We start from the raw sequence: 15,208 nt of genomic DNA on the forward strand, positions 1-15,208 counted from the left end.
GAGCTAATTAGATTATTATAAAGGTTTTCAAGGTCATTTGCCACTAAGACATTATAGCACATGTTCCTAGTACTGACTTTATTGTGCAAAGTGTATTGATACTAATTTTGCAATAGTACAGGATGCTGCTACCACAACTTCTTGTCTAGTCTATTTTATACATGTGACAACTCCTCTGCACGCAATGCAACAACTTTTAAAAAAACAATTGTGCTTTGTTATTTGTCTAGCAACATAACCCTGGTTAATGTGATGCAAACAATGATTGAATATACGATATTGCTAATAGTTTGCATAGTGTGTGGTTGCTGCTTTGCATCTCAACAATACATGACGTCCAACTGCAGTCTAAAGACCAAATATTAACATCATGCTTCAGATGAGACTGTTACACAACAAGAAACAAGAACTGCAGTCAGGGACAACGTCCCCTCTAAACTAAACAGTCTAAAAATAAAAAGTTAAAAGTCAATCCTACAAGGACTCCAATCTGAGGTGCTGAATTCACTCACAATCTGCAGATTTTTTTGCTACAAATGTATAACACTATAATTTCCAGATTGTTCGGCTTAGAGGAAACAGTGGTTAGGTAGCTGTTATATACATTATAGAGGAAATTCCTCTTTTTTCTTAAAGTAACACAATCTTTATTTGATTTTTTTCACATTTAAAATTAAAGGCGTACCCATGTGCGAGAGTTTGTATTACTTAGCACAGACAAGTATAAATGTCACCTTTTTCCATGATGATTGGCCCTTTGTGACACAGTCGCATTGCCTGATGTGTCATGATATCGATATGAGCAAGAAGCATGGCAGATCTTACCCACGTTAACATATGTAAATGTGCAAAGAATTAAGGTTCACTTTGCAAAATGACCATTATACCGAGATGTTTTACTGTCTGTCAAAATAAAGTGAATTGTAATTTTGAAATGCTTTATATTGCATTGTACCTATGAAGGATAACTTTGGTTCCATATTGGGTTTAACCGTGTAAAATTGATCCAAAGGGTCTGTTTTGCAATTATAACCCCTATACCAGGGTTTCCCAAACCCAGTCCTCAGGGCTCCCTAACAGTGCAGGTTTTCAAGACCACATGTTACATTATTAGGATCTGTTACAATGTGTCAGTCAGTAATAATGAATACACCTGTGCTCCAGCAAGGAGATATGGAAAACCTGCACTGTTAGGGAGCCCTGAGGACTGGATTTGGGAAACCCTGCCCTATACTATATCAAACCATGGGTTAGACACACTCTAGTAGAATCCATTTAATATGACTTTTCCTGCAACTTCTCCACCGTTATTGGGCCACATGTATACAGTCCTCTATCTAGGCCCACCAGCATTCCACACAACCTACATACCTGGGTTTGAATACAGTAGCATGAACATTATTTTGCACAATACAGTTAAAACAATTAACATTTGATGCAGCAGTGAGAGCCAGTTGCTTACGGAGGTCTGCGTACATCTGACCCACCAAATACGGAGGACCAGGAGGAAAAGATACATGTTAGAGTGCTTTTAACCAATGGTATATTAAGCCACAAAAACAAGAAAATCTCCACAAGTAAGAACTTATCCTTTAACAATGAATATTGTGTATAATTAAGTATAGACAAAATAATTTATACATTTTATTTATATGCTTTGACCACATGATTAACTATGATTTTGCAGGTTTCAGATCAACATTTACAATTTTCCTTCCACCTTCAGATTATATTTAAGGAAGTACAAAGCACCAAATATGGCTAGAGAACTTCACGGGGCAGCCTATGGTATACATAATAAAGCTAGTGGGATAATTATCTCACTCTCCGAGGTCACGAATGTCTTAGTGCACAACAACAAATACATTGCAGTCACGTACTATACCATTGGCCACTAGCACAGGACCCCTTTGGTGTCATTGGCAGCCTCAGAGTTCAATTTAAGGTTCAAGAACACACGGACTGGTTCCTGATTCAAATTAGGTGCACATATATTGAGCAGGAACTCTGTTAGAAAGAGGGTTTTTCAAATTAGAAAATATCACATTTGAGGTGTGCTGGGTGATTTTTATAAGCTGAAGTTCCCTTAGTTGCCTAACTAGCAAGTCCATGGCAAGAGAGGATTGTTGGAAGAGAATGGAGGACAGGGCAGGAAACATGGGTTAAGGAGGCCTAGATTAGCATTAGGCCCAACAGGTTAAACCACTCTTTCAAGCAATCTCATACTTGCCAACTTTGTGACTCTGTCCTCCAAGAGATCCTAGAGGGCAGGTTATGTGACAGGGGTGGGAGGGGGTGTGGTCACCATTAGCTCTGCCCCCACTATAAAATGCCGAAATTCAGGGCATTGAATAATGGGGGGCTGGACTTAATGATGCGAATAAACCCCCTCATATTCAATGCCGTGAATTTCAGCATTTTTTTTAGGTTCCGTGAGGTTTGCCTACTTTTCCGGGATACCGGGAGAACTCCCCGAAATTCGGGAGCCACCATGAAATATTGGGAGAGTAGGCAAGTACGAGCAATCTGGTATGATGTAAAAGTGAGGGAGCTTCTTGTTTTTGGGATCAGTAGCACTCATATCACTTATACTCTAGATCTTGGTAAGTATGCAGTAGGTTGTTAAAAAAAAATTGGCCTATTCTTAGCTGACGAGAACCCTGTGTAGCTGGTGGGTACTTGTAGCATAGATTTGTAGGTTACAATATTTTCCAAGTACGACTTCTTTACATATCCTCTAAAGGTAAAATACAATGATGTCACATCACAAGAAGTCCCATTTTGCATTTAGACATACGTATCATGTATAATAATATTACATAGGATTTATTTTCTCTCCACTCAGCTTATCTGCTTTCATCCATATGCAGAATGTGTCTGTATAGCCACTGGCCATTGCTAGATAGATACAGTGAACTCAGACACCATCAGTAAAGGGATCAATTGAAGTTTTAATTACAGAAAAAGCTTCAGACGGTAACATCACACGAACACATGTCTTATTTGGCATTTAATCGTTCCAGAGAAGCGAAATAGAAATTGTGACATAACATAACATCCTGTTTGCAATGCACATCATTAATTACAAAGTAAATGTTATATTCTTACATCAGGAATATTTTATGGTACAAAAAGATTATAATTATTTCTTAGGAAATGTTTTCTTAAATTTTTAAACATCGGTAGTTTCCTTTTTATACTCCCAGTTTCTTACTACATTGGCTGCTTTTATTCCATTTTGCTATCAGCATCTGTACTCAAGCTACAAGAACTTTGCTTTTAAGTAGAGTATATTGTTCATTAAACCCTCTCAATATAGACTTAGAAAATAAAATAATCGTATTGTAGAATAATATTGTACAATAATAAAAGATAGAAACATCACTTACATGTTACTTTTCTGCCATCGGACTCATCTACATCAGTGAAGGTTATATCCTATGTTACCAATCATCGATTAACGGCAATGCACTTCACTGGGTTTACTGATGTAATAACTGGTGTGCATAGGTAAAATCCTCCACCAAGATATGTGAATAGATTAGTAGTAAATGTAGTTGCGCACTCTTTAATACACAGCAACTTGCATTTAGTTATAGTGTCCTGACCTAAGAGTGTGGAAATTTCCCAGCTTATAAATATGAATGTAATGTCGGTTATTTCTCATTTTCGGGCGCGCCTCTTCTTTGATTAAGTTGTTCGGTGTCCAATAATGATTTTGTTTTCTTAAGCCATGGAATGTGAAGAAATAAAATATTTAATGAATTGTGCATGGGTTTTTGTTCCCACTGTGTATTTGTATTTTTTTAGATATTTTTCCCAGGTGTACTACAGGTACCAGTGGTCTTTTGGCTCCAGGGCATGTTGGCACTTGTAGTTCTACAAGTGCCTGTACGCCCCGACAGGCATGGGTACTAGAACCCCAAATCCAGTCTTTTAAGTACCTTCATCATTAGTTTTACGAGAATAGTGGCAAGGTAGATTTTCTTTGTGCATATGCTCAGACAGAAACATTCTTGTGATCAAATATCCTCTATCAGGAATCACCCTCGCCATTTATTTATATAGCAGCACTGATTCCGCAGCTCTGTACAGAGAACTCATTCACATCAGTCCCTGCCCCATTGGAGCTTACAGTCTAAATTCCCTAACACACAGACAGACAGAGACTAGGGTAAATTTGTGTTAGCAGCCAATTAACATACTAGTATGTTTTTGGAGTGTGGGAGGAAACCCGAGCACCTGGAGGAAACCCATGCAAACACGGGAAGAACATACAAACTCCACACAGATAAGGCCATGGTATGGAATTGAACTCATGACCCCAGTCCTTTTAGCCAGAAGTCCTAACTACTTAGCCACCGTGGAAAAGCTAGGAAGCTAGGTTAGTATATGACCCCCAAAAATTACAGAAGAATTATATAATTTCTGTAATGTACTCTATAATCTCAGAGACCTGACCAAAGATTCCCAGGCTGTAATAAGCTCTATGTATGCATATCTCTCCCAATTTCCCAATTCTGTCCCATGACAATGTACTCAACTTCAATCTTAGGGGAGGAAACGTTAGCCATCCAGGCAATGATGTCTTCCTTCACCACAGACCCTGATGGATTCACCACTCATTAATATAAATCCTAAACTCGTGGATTTTGTAATCTGAGGTTCTCCTTTCAACACAACTACTGCAAGAGCTAGAATAATGGTAATACATAAAGGACCTTAACTCTTGTGTTTAATATCTACCTACATTCCTATTAAACATAGATTTTTGCAAAAATTTTCTCTAACAAGCTCAACAGCTTTTAGTTATTGATTTAGTCCATCAAATGAACAGTTCTAAATACCTTTTGTTGATAACGCCCTAAGGGCTGAGAAAATGTTTGCATGGTTGATTGTTTAATCTTTTATGATGAGGATTAATATTAAAACTCTTTAGCCTCGGTGCTTATGAATGGATTATCTTCATTTCCATTTAGCATCAAGAATGGCACTAGGCAAGGCTGCCCTTTCTCCAACTTATTTTTGCTCTTAAACAACAACCTAGTGATTTACAGTGCTACAATTGCGCTGGTGTAAAACATACCATAAACATATTATACACTAACATTAAATAAATATATTATCTTGTCTTCTGGCTGACATAATTCGACCAAACTAAAGTAAATATTAACTTTAAGGGGCACATTCAATTAGGTGCCGGGATTGCAGTAATGCGCCAGAGTGGGTCGTGATTCGTGGCATCGCGATAAGGCTGATTTTCATTGAGGAAAATCAGCGTTATTGCAGTACTGTATTACCTTCGGCCTACGCACCAGCTGAAGAGTCATCCCCCTACGCACCAGCTGGAGAGTCATCTGCCTACGCACCAGCTGGAGAGTCATCTGCCTACGCACCAGCTGGAGAGTCATCCGCCTACGCACCAGCTGGCGAGGCATCCGCCTACGCACCAGCTGGAGAGGCATCCGCCTACGCACCAGCTGGAGAGTCATCTGCCTACGCACCAGCTGGAGAGTCATCCGCCTACGCACCAGCTGGCGAGGCATCCGCCTACGCACCAGCTGGAGAGTCATCCCCCTACGCACCAGCTGAAGAGTCATCTGCCTACGCACCAGCTGGAGAGTCATCCCCCTACGCACCAGCTGGAGAGGCATCCGCCTACGCACCAGCTGGAGAGGCATCCGCCTACGCACTAGCTGGAGAGGCATCCGCCTACGCACTAGCTGGAGAGGCATCCCCCTACGCACCAGCTGGAGAGGCATCCGCCTACGCACCAGCTGGAGAGGCATCCGCCTACGCACCAGCTGGAGAGGCATCCGCCTACGCACCAGCTGGAGAGTCATCCCTCTACGCACCAGCTGGAGAGGCATCCGCCTATGCACCAGCTGGAGAGGCATCCACCTACGCACCAGCTGGAGAGTCATCCGCCTACGCACCAGCTGGAGAGGCATCCGCCTACGCACCAGCTGGAGAGTCATCCCCCTACGCACCAGCTGGAGAGGCATCTGCCTACGCACCAGCTGGAGAGTCATCCCCCTACGCACCAGCTGGAGAGGCATCTGCCTACGCACCAGCTGGAGAGTCATCCGCCTATGCACCAGCTGGAGAGGCATCCCCCTACGTACCAGCTGGAGAGGCATCCGCCTACGCACCAGCTGGAGAGGCATCCACCTACGCACCAGCTGGAGAGTCATCCGCCTACGCACCAGCTGGAGAGGCATCCGCCTACGCACCAGCTGGAGAGTCATCCCCCTACGCACCAGCTGGAGAGGCATCTGCCTACGCACCAGCTGGAGAGTCATCCCCCTACGCACCAGCTGGAGAGGCATCTGCCTACGCACCAGCTGGAGAGTCATCCGCCTATGCACCAGCTGGAGAGGCATCCCCCTACGTACCAGCTGGAGAGGCATCCGCCTACGCACCAGCTGGAGAGGCATCCGCCTACGCACCAGCTGGAGAGGCATCCCCCTACGCACCAGCTGGAGAGGCATCCCCCTACGCACCAGCTGGAGAGTCATCCCCCTACGCACCAGCTGGAGAGGCATCCGCCTACGCACCAGCTGGAGAGGCATCCGCCTACGCACTAGCTGGAGAGGCATCCGCCTACGCACTAGCTGGAGAGGCATCCCCCTACGCACCAGCTGGAGAGGCATCCGCCTACGCACCAGCTGGAGAGGCATCCGCCTACGCACCAGCTGGAGAGTCATCCCCCTACGCACCAGCTGGAGAGGCATCCGCCTAAGCACCAGCTGGAGAGGCATCCACCTACGCACCAGCTGGAGAGTCATCCGCCTACGCACCAGCTGGAGAGGCATCCGCCTACGCACCAGCTGGAGAGTCATCCCCCTACGCACCAGCTGGAGAGGCATCTGCCTACGCACCAGCTGGAGAGTCATCCCCCTACGCACCAGCTGGAGAGGCATCTGCCTACGCACCAGCTGGAGAGTCATCCGCCTATGCACCAGCTGGAGAGGCATCCCCCTACGTACCAGCTGGAGAGGCATCCGCCTACGCACCAGCTGGAGAGGCATCCGCCTACGCACTAGCTGGAGAGGCATCCGCCTATGCACCAGCTGGAGAGGCATCCGCCTATGCACCAGCTGGAGAGTCATCCCCCTACGCACCAGCTGGAGAGGCATCCGCCTACGCACCAGCTGGAGAGGCATCCGCCTACGCACCAGCTGGAGAGTCATCCCCCTACGCACCAGCTGGAGAGGCATCTGCCTACGCACCAGCTGGAGAGTCATCCGCCTACGCACCAGCTGGAGAGGCATCCGCCTACGCACCAGCTGGAGAGTCATCCCCCTACGCACCAGCTGGAGAGGCATCTGCCTACGCACCAGCTGGAGAGGCATCCCCCTACGTACCAGCTGAAGAGGCATCCGCCTATGCACCAGCTGGAGAGGCATCCCCCTACGCACCAGCTGGAGAGGCATCCGCCTACGCACCAGCTGGAGAGGCATCCACCTACGCACCAGCTGGAGAGTCATCCGCCTACGCACCAGCTGGAGAGGCATCCGCCTACGCACCAGCTGGAGAGTCATCCCCCTACGCACCAGCTGGAGAGGCATCTGCCTACGCACCAGCTGGAGAGTCATCCCCCTACGCACCAGCTGGAGAGGCATCTGCCTACGCACCAGCTGGAGTCATCCGCCTATGCACCAGCTGGAGAGGCATCCCCCTACGTACCAGCTGGAGAGGCATCCGCCTACGCACCAGCTGGAGAGGCATCCGCCTACGCACTAGCTGGAGAGGCATCCGCCTATGCACCAGCTGGAGAGGCATCCGCCTATGCACCAGCTGGAGAGTCATCCCCCTACGCACCAGCTGGAGAGGCATCCGCCTACGCACCAGCTGGAGAGGCATCCGCCTACGCACCAGCTGGAGAGTCATCCCCCTACGCACCAGCTGGAGAGGCATCTGCCTACGCACCAGCTGGAGAGTCATCCGCCTATGCACCAGCTGGAGAGGCATCCCCCTACGTACCAGCTGGAGAGGCATCCGCCTACGCACCAGCTGGAGAGGCATCCCCCTACGCACCAGCTGGAGAGGCATCCGCCTACGCACTAGCTGGAGAGGCATCCGCCTATGCACCAGCTGGAGAGGCATCCGCCTATGCACCAGCTGGAGAGTCATCCCCCTACGCACCAGCTGGAGAGGCATCCGCCTATGCACCAGCTGGAGAGGCATCCACCTACGCACCAGCTGGAGAGGCATCCACCTATGCACCAGCTGGCGAGGCATCCGCCTATGCACCAGCTGGAGAGGCATCCACCTACGCACCAGCTGGAGGACATCCGCCTACGCACCAGCTGGAGAGGCATCCCCCTACGCACCAGCTGGAGAGGCATCCGCCTACGCACTAGCTGGAGAGGCATCCGCCTATGCACCAGCTGGAGAGGCATCCGCCTACGCACCAGCTGGAGAGTCATCCCCCTACGCACCAGCTGGAGAGGCATCCGCCTTTGCACCAGCTGGAGAGGCATCCACCTACGCACCAGCTGGAGAGGCATCCACCTACGCACCAGCTGGAGAGGCATCCGCCTATGCACCAGCTGGAGAGGCATCCACCTACGCACCAGCTGGAGGACATCCGCCTACGCACCAGCTGGAGAGACATCCGACTACGCACCAGCTGGAGAGGCATCCGCCTATGCACCAGCTGGAGATGCATCCATCTATACACCAGCTGGAGAGGCATCCACCTACGCACCAGCTGGAGAGGCATCCACCTACGCACCAGCTGGCGAGGCATCCGCCTACGCACCAGCCGCACATGCGTTTTTTCGCCACGTTTGGATGGTCCACATTTGTGTGAGCATGCCTTTACTGTACTGGGCCATTGTTAGAAAGTGCTTTCTTCACCGGTCCCACCTCTCCAGACGGACGTGTCAGATCCTTACTGGTCAGCATAGGTGCGTTTGCCAGATTTAGACTCTTGGGAATATATTTACTAAACTGTGGGTTTGAAAAAGTGGAGATGTTGCCTATAGCAACCAATCAGATTCTAGCTGTCGTTTTGTAGAATGCACTAAATAAATGATAACTAGAATCTGATTGGTTGCTATAGGCACTTTTCCAACCCGCATTTTAGTAAATCTAGCCCTTGGAATAAAATGACCTTATCCTGGATAGATAAAAATACTTCAGTAAAAATAAATATAAAGATTTTTACCGCTCTGCCAATCCATAACCATGACAATGCAGTTTAAGACATTTCCTTTTGCAATGTATAAGTTCACTAAATTCAAATAACTGCGCAACATCTAGGACTGGGGTGGGTCCTAATTTTAAGCAGGGCTATTATTCAGTGCAGCTGGCAGTGACGTTACCCCTGTGAACAGACATAAAATGAGCTCCTCTTTGGTCGTTATGATGACTGCACCCTACACAGAGGTCCCTGAGAGCCAACCTTCATCTCTCTCTCTGGTGCTGTCCGCTGTTTTATTATAAATCTCTATCCCATTGTTACACTTTACTGACCATAATAAGTGCCTCAATGTGCAAGTGTTGTTGACATTTCTGCTTAGTGAAGTTATCCAATTGAACTCATTAACCCCCTCCTTCTTTTCCTCATCCTTTTCTGCCCCCCTTTTCTTTTCTTTCTCACCCTAGTATCCACCTTTTCTGTTCCTTTTGCTTCTTTAATCTGCCTTGTTCTCTTGTATAGCAAAATTGCAGGTATCAGACATTATCCCTCTGAGTAAGGCTACTATGGCTTGTACAGGGTTAAACATATTTCAGTGAGTTGGATGTGTCATTTGCCCGATCACTATCTGTACATTTTTTTTCTGATACTGCTGACAGATAGTTTGATTGAAATATAATGATAAGGAGAGAAGAAACAGTTTCTGCTATAATTCATAGACTACAAAAGCAGAAATAACAGTTGTGTAATGTGCATTTTTCTAAAGATTGTTTTGCACTCTTGATAAAACGTCCTCTTTGTTCAGCTTCCTGGTGATTGCATCTGTACAAGTCCATGTATCCGCAGTGTCCTTCATTCTGTCCTATTGATCTGCTGTCAGTTTGTGAGGCAGTATGATTTTTTTTTTCTGGCAATTCTGCCTACTGAACACAAAATAACTGGAAGAAAGTAGGGTATCTGCTGGTCATGTAACACAGTACAGCCTGTCTGCCCTGGCACAGCTGACTGGGAGGAGGTTTGATCTTCTACCTTCCTCCTACCATGCATGTTATGTTCAGATCCTCCTACCAGGGGGCTGTGCCTTGTGCACACACAGATATAAGTCAGGGCTCCTGGGACTGGGAATCAGATCTGAAAGCATGTGCTTAGGACATTCAGAAAGAAATTGTTCTTGTCTGGAATGGTAAGAGAACCACTGTAAAAGGATAACAAAGTAACACTGGAACTGCTTCTCACTGGGAAGATACGCAGCAGAAAAGAACTGTGCACTGCAGAGAGCAATGATGTACTTGAATTCATTTAATCCGGATGCCTTTTTGTGTGGCAGGGCAAAGGAACTGCGATCATCAATTGGCACCTTAATTCACAAAGTAGACGTTGGACACAAGCTAGTGCCATCCAGCTTGTACAAAAAGAAGGACAATCATAGGTAAATCAACAACTGTAGCTATGCTGAGTGCTAGACAAAGAGTTGCCTCTGCCCTCTTATGTATGTCTAATGCTTTCCAGTGTGTACATGTCTTTCTAGAGAATATACATTACATTAACAAAGGGAGCTGACTGTATTGTAGCAATTAGCTCACCTATTTAGCACCAAGATTGTTAGCATTGCATTTCCAATTAAATGAATGGGATGTAGCTGGGATATATGCACTGTGATACACTGCAGAATATACAACGTTCTACAGTGGGAGACTACTAAACGTGTCCCAACTGTTATGTCATTTTAGTAACATTTATAATACTTAAATCATCTTAATGTATTAGTTTTGTGTTATACAGCTGCTTATGTTTCCTTTATAGTAAACAAAACACATACTGTAAACAAGGAAAGGACAGAATTGTCAGATTATTACATTAATATTAATTTCATTATGCTTGCAATTCAAATCTTTAAACTGTATCTCTCTCTCTCTCTCTCTCTCTCTCTCTCTCTCTCCAGAAACTGCACAAAGGAAGCAATGAGATGGAAAGAATCATTTAGTCAACTGCTTATTAGCAAAGGTGAGAATGTCGTTCATTATTACATCCAACTTTGGGTCTTGAAAATTATTCAGGGAGAAGGAATAGATGTTTGTAGAAGGACCCACTGTTATAATGAGCGCTGAAAGCTACTGAGATGCTAATGTATATGTATGTATGTATGTATGTATGTATGTATGTATGTATGTAGAGACATTATATATGTATGTATGTATGTATGTAGAGACATTATATATGTATGTATGTATGTATGTATGTATGTGGAGGCATTATGAAAGTATGTATGTATGTATGTATGTATGTGGAGACATGTATGTATGTATGTATGTATGTATGTGGAGACATTATATATGTATGTATGTATGTATGTGGAGACATTATGTATGTATGTATGTATGTATGTATGTGGAGACATTATGTATGTATGTATGTGGAGGCATTATGAAAGTATGTATGTATGTATGTATGTATGTATGTATGTATGTGGAGACATGTATGTATGTATGTATGTATGTATGGATGTATGTAGAGACATTATGTATGTATGTATGTGGAAACAAGTGCTAGACTAAATGTCTGCCCCTTGTCTACAGATGGGCTGTCAGCTTTCCGCACCTTCCTGAAAACAGAATTCAGCGAGGAGAACCTGGAGTTCTGGGTAGCTTGTGAAGACTATAAGAAGACGCCTTCAGCGAACAAGCTTCATGCCAAAGCTCAATGCATATTTCAGGAATTCCTGCAGACCGGGGCCCCACGAGAGGTAGGATACAGACCTATAATTAGCATCCAGATAAGAAAAAGACCGTTTGTGTTGTGCTGCTGGGTTCCTAAACGTGCTAGCCTGCCAAACTACTAAATAGCTGGATATCCCTTACATAGTTAGAGGAACTGGTATTATACACTATCCCATACTTACTTTTACAATTATCACTCTGCTGTAACTCATGATATGGTGGAAAAAAACATATAACATAGTTTTATTTTTGTTCCCCATTTTTTGTTTAATATTGTTTTGCTTTCATATCTTGATGTACCTTATCTTAAACATCAGTCTCTATAGGAATAGCCAACGGAAGCTAAGGGGTTAATCTTATACCATTTCCCAAATCTCCCTTAATTGCAACTAGCTTTGAAAATGATCTTTGAGTAGAAGTGAGTGAATCAGTAATTTATATATAAAATGACCTGTGCACGGTAAGACATTATCAATAGACCGCTGGCTGAGGTGCACAGAGGAATATGAAATGTTCCTTGTAGTTGCAGAAAGAAGCTATCACCTTTCTTGTGGGACTGTATACCAAGCCCTATTATACAGCGCTATTGATGATTTTTTTAGCGCTGTGTAAGAAGAAATAATTAAGAGATATATGGGGAAATTATTTTACCATTGTAGAATTCATAAATGTTTGCTAGTGAGGTATGCAGCTTTTGTATAAAATACATATGTATTCACAACGCCTCAATGTGCACACAAAAAAAATCCACAAAGCTTAATATTTTGTTTTGTACTTACACAGGTCAATATCGACCATCAAACCAGGGAATTCACTCGGGAACAAATAGCAGACGGCTGTCGCAATTGTTTTGACGCAGCGCAAGAGCAGACACGAATTCTAATGGAAAAAGACTCCTACCCACGATTCTTAAAATCCCCTCTTTATCAGCAGCTGTTATCGCAGTCGTGTATTAGGAAATTAAAATTATCTTTTACATGAGCGGAGAAGAAGAGCGGAAAGCATGTATACTATAAACACTGAGATGCAGAGCTCAGTTCATGAAATGACCCCACGCCGTGTATTCCGGAGTCTGGGTGCGGACTGAAGAGCAAGGACTTGAGTGCGAGGTCCATCAACGTTGGTGACCCCGAAGTCAGAAAGCAGTGAAGACAATGCACAATATGGGTCTATGAACTCTTTATTCCAACTGATTCTCAAAAGTGCTAGTAGCTATGATTAGCCCTGATGTGACTGTGGTTATGTCATCTAACTCCTGTAATTCTTGATTTGCATGTGGGAATATTATGGGATAGAGACGATTGCATGAGGCTGTCTCTCCTTGCAGACTAGGAGTCACATAGTGATTCCGCTGTTTGTGTAAATGTTTTTGCAATGCGCCTGTACTGCTAAGAGTCACAGCTTCCTATTGCCAGGAAAAAAAAGGTTTTTTTATTTCTTTTGTTGCTATGCAGATGAGTAATTAGGAAAGCTGCTGGAAATGTGTTTTTTACCTGAGACACAAAGGCTGCCAAGTATTTCAGCTGTATCCATTGGTAATAATAATAACCACATACAATTACAAGAACAATTGAGGGAAATAGGAAACAATGTATAATAATAATAGGTGACACATTCTTAGCCTTACCTTCCGTGGCAAACAGGAATTACAGATACAGGATTATAATGTATGGAATGGGTTATCAACCCTATGGCTTAGATTGCAGATAAACTGCATGCTCCATGTGTTGAATGTGTGATTTGTACATGTGATCACACACACACACATATATATATATATGTATATATATATATATATGTATATATATATATATATATATATATATATATATACATATATATATTCATACATGCATACATATACATACATATATATATATATATATATATATATATACATACACACACACACACACACACACACACACACACACACACACACACACGTATGGTATTTAATGTAGTAAGCCACCCAGGTCCCTTTGGGCAGTTGGCTTCTCATACATTTGCAAAAGTGTATTACTGAGGTTCTTGCAGGTCTTTTACTGATTCACAGCAGTGTGCTGGGGGATTATTCATTTGTGCCTTTCTGGATAAACCCACTCTTTCAAGCAGCTGCTGGGAAATATTAATTGACTGCACAACTTCCATTTCCATATATATATATAGAATGAGAAATATGTGGTAATGTGCTATAATAATAATAATATGTAATTTATATTGTATGCCTGTAATATAGATTTACTGTCATATGTTAACTTAAATACAACATCAAATGAATTAAAACAATAAAAGTTTCTTTTTATATGAATATTCAACTTTAGTGTTGATATATTTGACTATATAGTGTATGTACAGTATATATCTAATATTGTGTGTAACATACAAAACAGATGGAGCAATAGGGAGCGCAACCAGCCTTTCTTTCAGAGTTAACAATCACTTTCCTGAAGTGCCCCCAAAATGATATGTTTTTAGGATATCCGTAACTGTGCATTAATTTAATTGACATAGTCCACAATTTTCCCACTTGTTCTGAAACAGAGAAATATTTGCCTAAAGGGTTTTTCCTGCACCATACGCTGCCTGAGCTACAGCTGCGCTGGTACCCCTAAGCCCCTCACCCACCACATAAACAGACAAGCAATTCTAATTTTTTATTGTATGAGAAATGTAAGAGTAGAAGGTTTGGGGACAGGGGCGGGTTGGGCTGGGGGCAGAGGGGAATCTGCCCCCCTGGGTCGGTGCCATAGTGGGCTACCGTGGGCTGGATCACTGGGCCACCTGCATTTTTTTTCATTTAAAATGGGCTGCTAAGTCGAGTTTTGCCCCCGGGGTAAAATATGTAAGCCCTTCCCTGTTTGGGGAGTGGGGGCATGCTTTTGGGAAGGTCTGAAAATGGGAATATGAGAAGCACAAGCAGAGCCGGATTTAGACCTCATAGGGCCCTAGGCAGGATACTGTTTTTGGGCCCCTCCCTGAAACAATCCACAGCACTATATTTTTGAAGCCTACCATATACCCCTATAGTTACGTAGAAGTGAAAGCATGTGCCGCCGCATGCCTACCATATACCCCTATAGTTAAGTAGATATGAAAGCCGCCAAAAAAGGTGAGGGCGTGTCCTCACCATCTCTGTGCCCTTCACCATCACCACCTCTGTGCCCATCACCATCACCACCTCTGTGCCCATCACCATCACCACTTCTGTGCCCCTTCACCATCACCACTTCTGTGCCCATCACCACCTCTGTGCCCATCACCATCACCACTTCTGTCCCTTGTTTTACTTACCTTTCTATTGCCTTTCTTCTCCGGCGCGCTGCTCCTCCTCGGTCAGTCC

General features: G+C 44.3%; 1 protein-coding gene across 2 annotated transcripts; it reads left to right on the forward strand.

Annotated features, from left to right (window-relative positions):
• Positions 1 to 10,225: 10,225 nt before the first annotated feature.
• Positions 10,226 to 14,176, forward strand: LOC142099114 (regulator of G-protein signaling 16-like). Of its 2 annotated transcripts, XM_075182269.1 has the most exons (5): positions 10,226 to 10,331; positions 10,476 to 10,577; positions 11,091 to 11,152; positions 11,725 to 11,891; positions 12,649 to 14,176. In XM_075182269.1, exons 1-5 carry the CDS (start codon positions 10,288 to 10,290, stop codon positions 12,844 to 12,846), a joined length of 573 nt encoding a protein of 190 aa, XP_075038370.1. In that variant the 5' UTR covers positions 10,226 to 10,287; the 3' UTR covers positions 12,847 to 14,176. The 2 variants fall into 2 exon arrangements, with proteins under 2 accessions (XP_075038370.1, XP_075038369.1); XM_075182268.1 differs by having other exon boundaries at positions 10,250 to 10,577.
• The last annotated feature ends 1,032 nt before the right edge of the window (positions 14,177 to 15,208 follow it).

This window comes from Mixophyes fleayi, chromosome 8 (genome assembly GCF_038048845.1).
Source record: "Mixophyes fleayi isolate aMixFle1 chromosome 8, aMixFle1.hap1, whole genome shotgun sequence".
Classification (NCBI taxonomy): Eukaryota; Metazoa; Chordata; class Amphibia; order Anura; family Limnodynastidae; genus Mixophyes; species Mixophyes fleayi.

Excerpts from the sequence above, each read along its gene's own strand:
- LOC142099114 (XM_075182268.1), top strand. The coding sequence starts at position 10,429 with ATGATGTACTTGAATTCATTTAATCCGGATGCCTTTTTGTGTGGCAGG. Across the intron at positions 10,578-11,090 it reads AAAAAGAAGGACAATCATAG|AAACTGCACAAAGGAAGCAA; the intron begins GTAAATCAACAA and ends CTCTCTCTCCAG. Across the intron at positions 11,892-12,648 it reads AGACCGGGGCCCCACGAGAG|GTCAATATCGACCATCAAAC; the intron begins GTAGGATACAGA and ends GTACTTACACAG.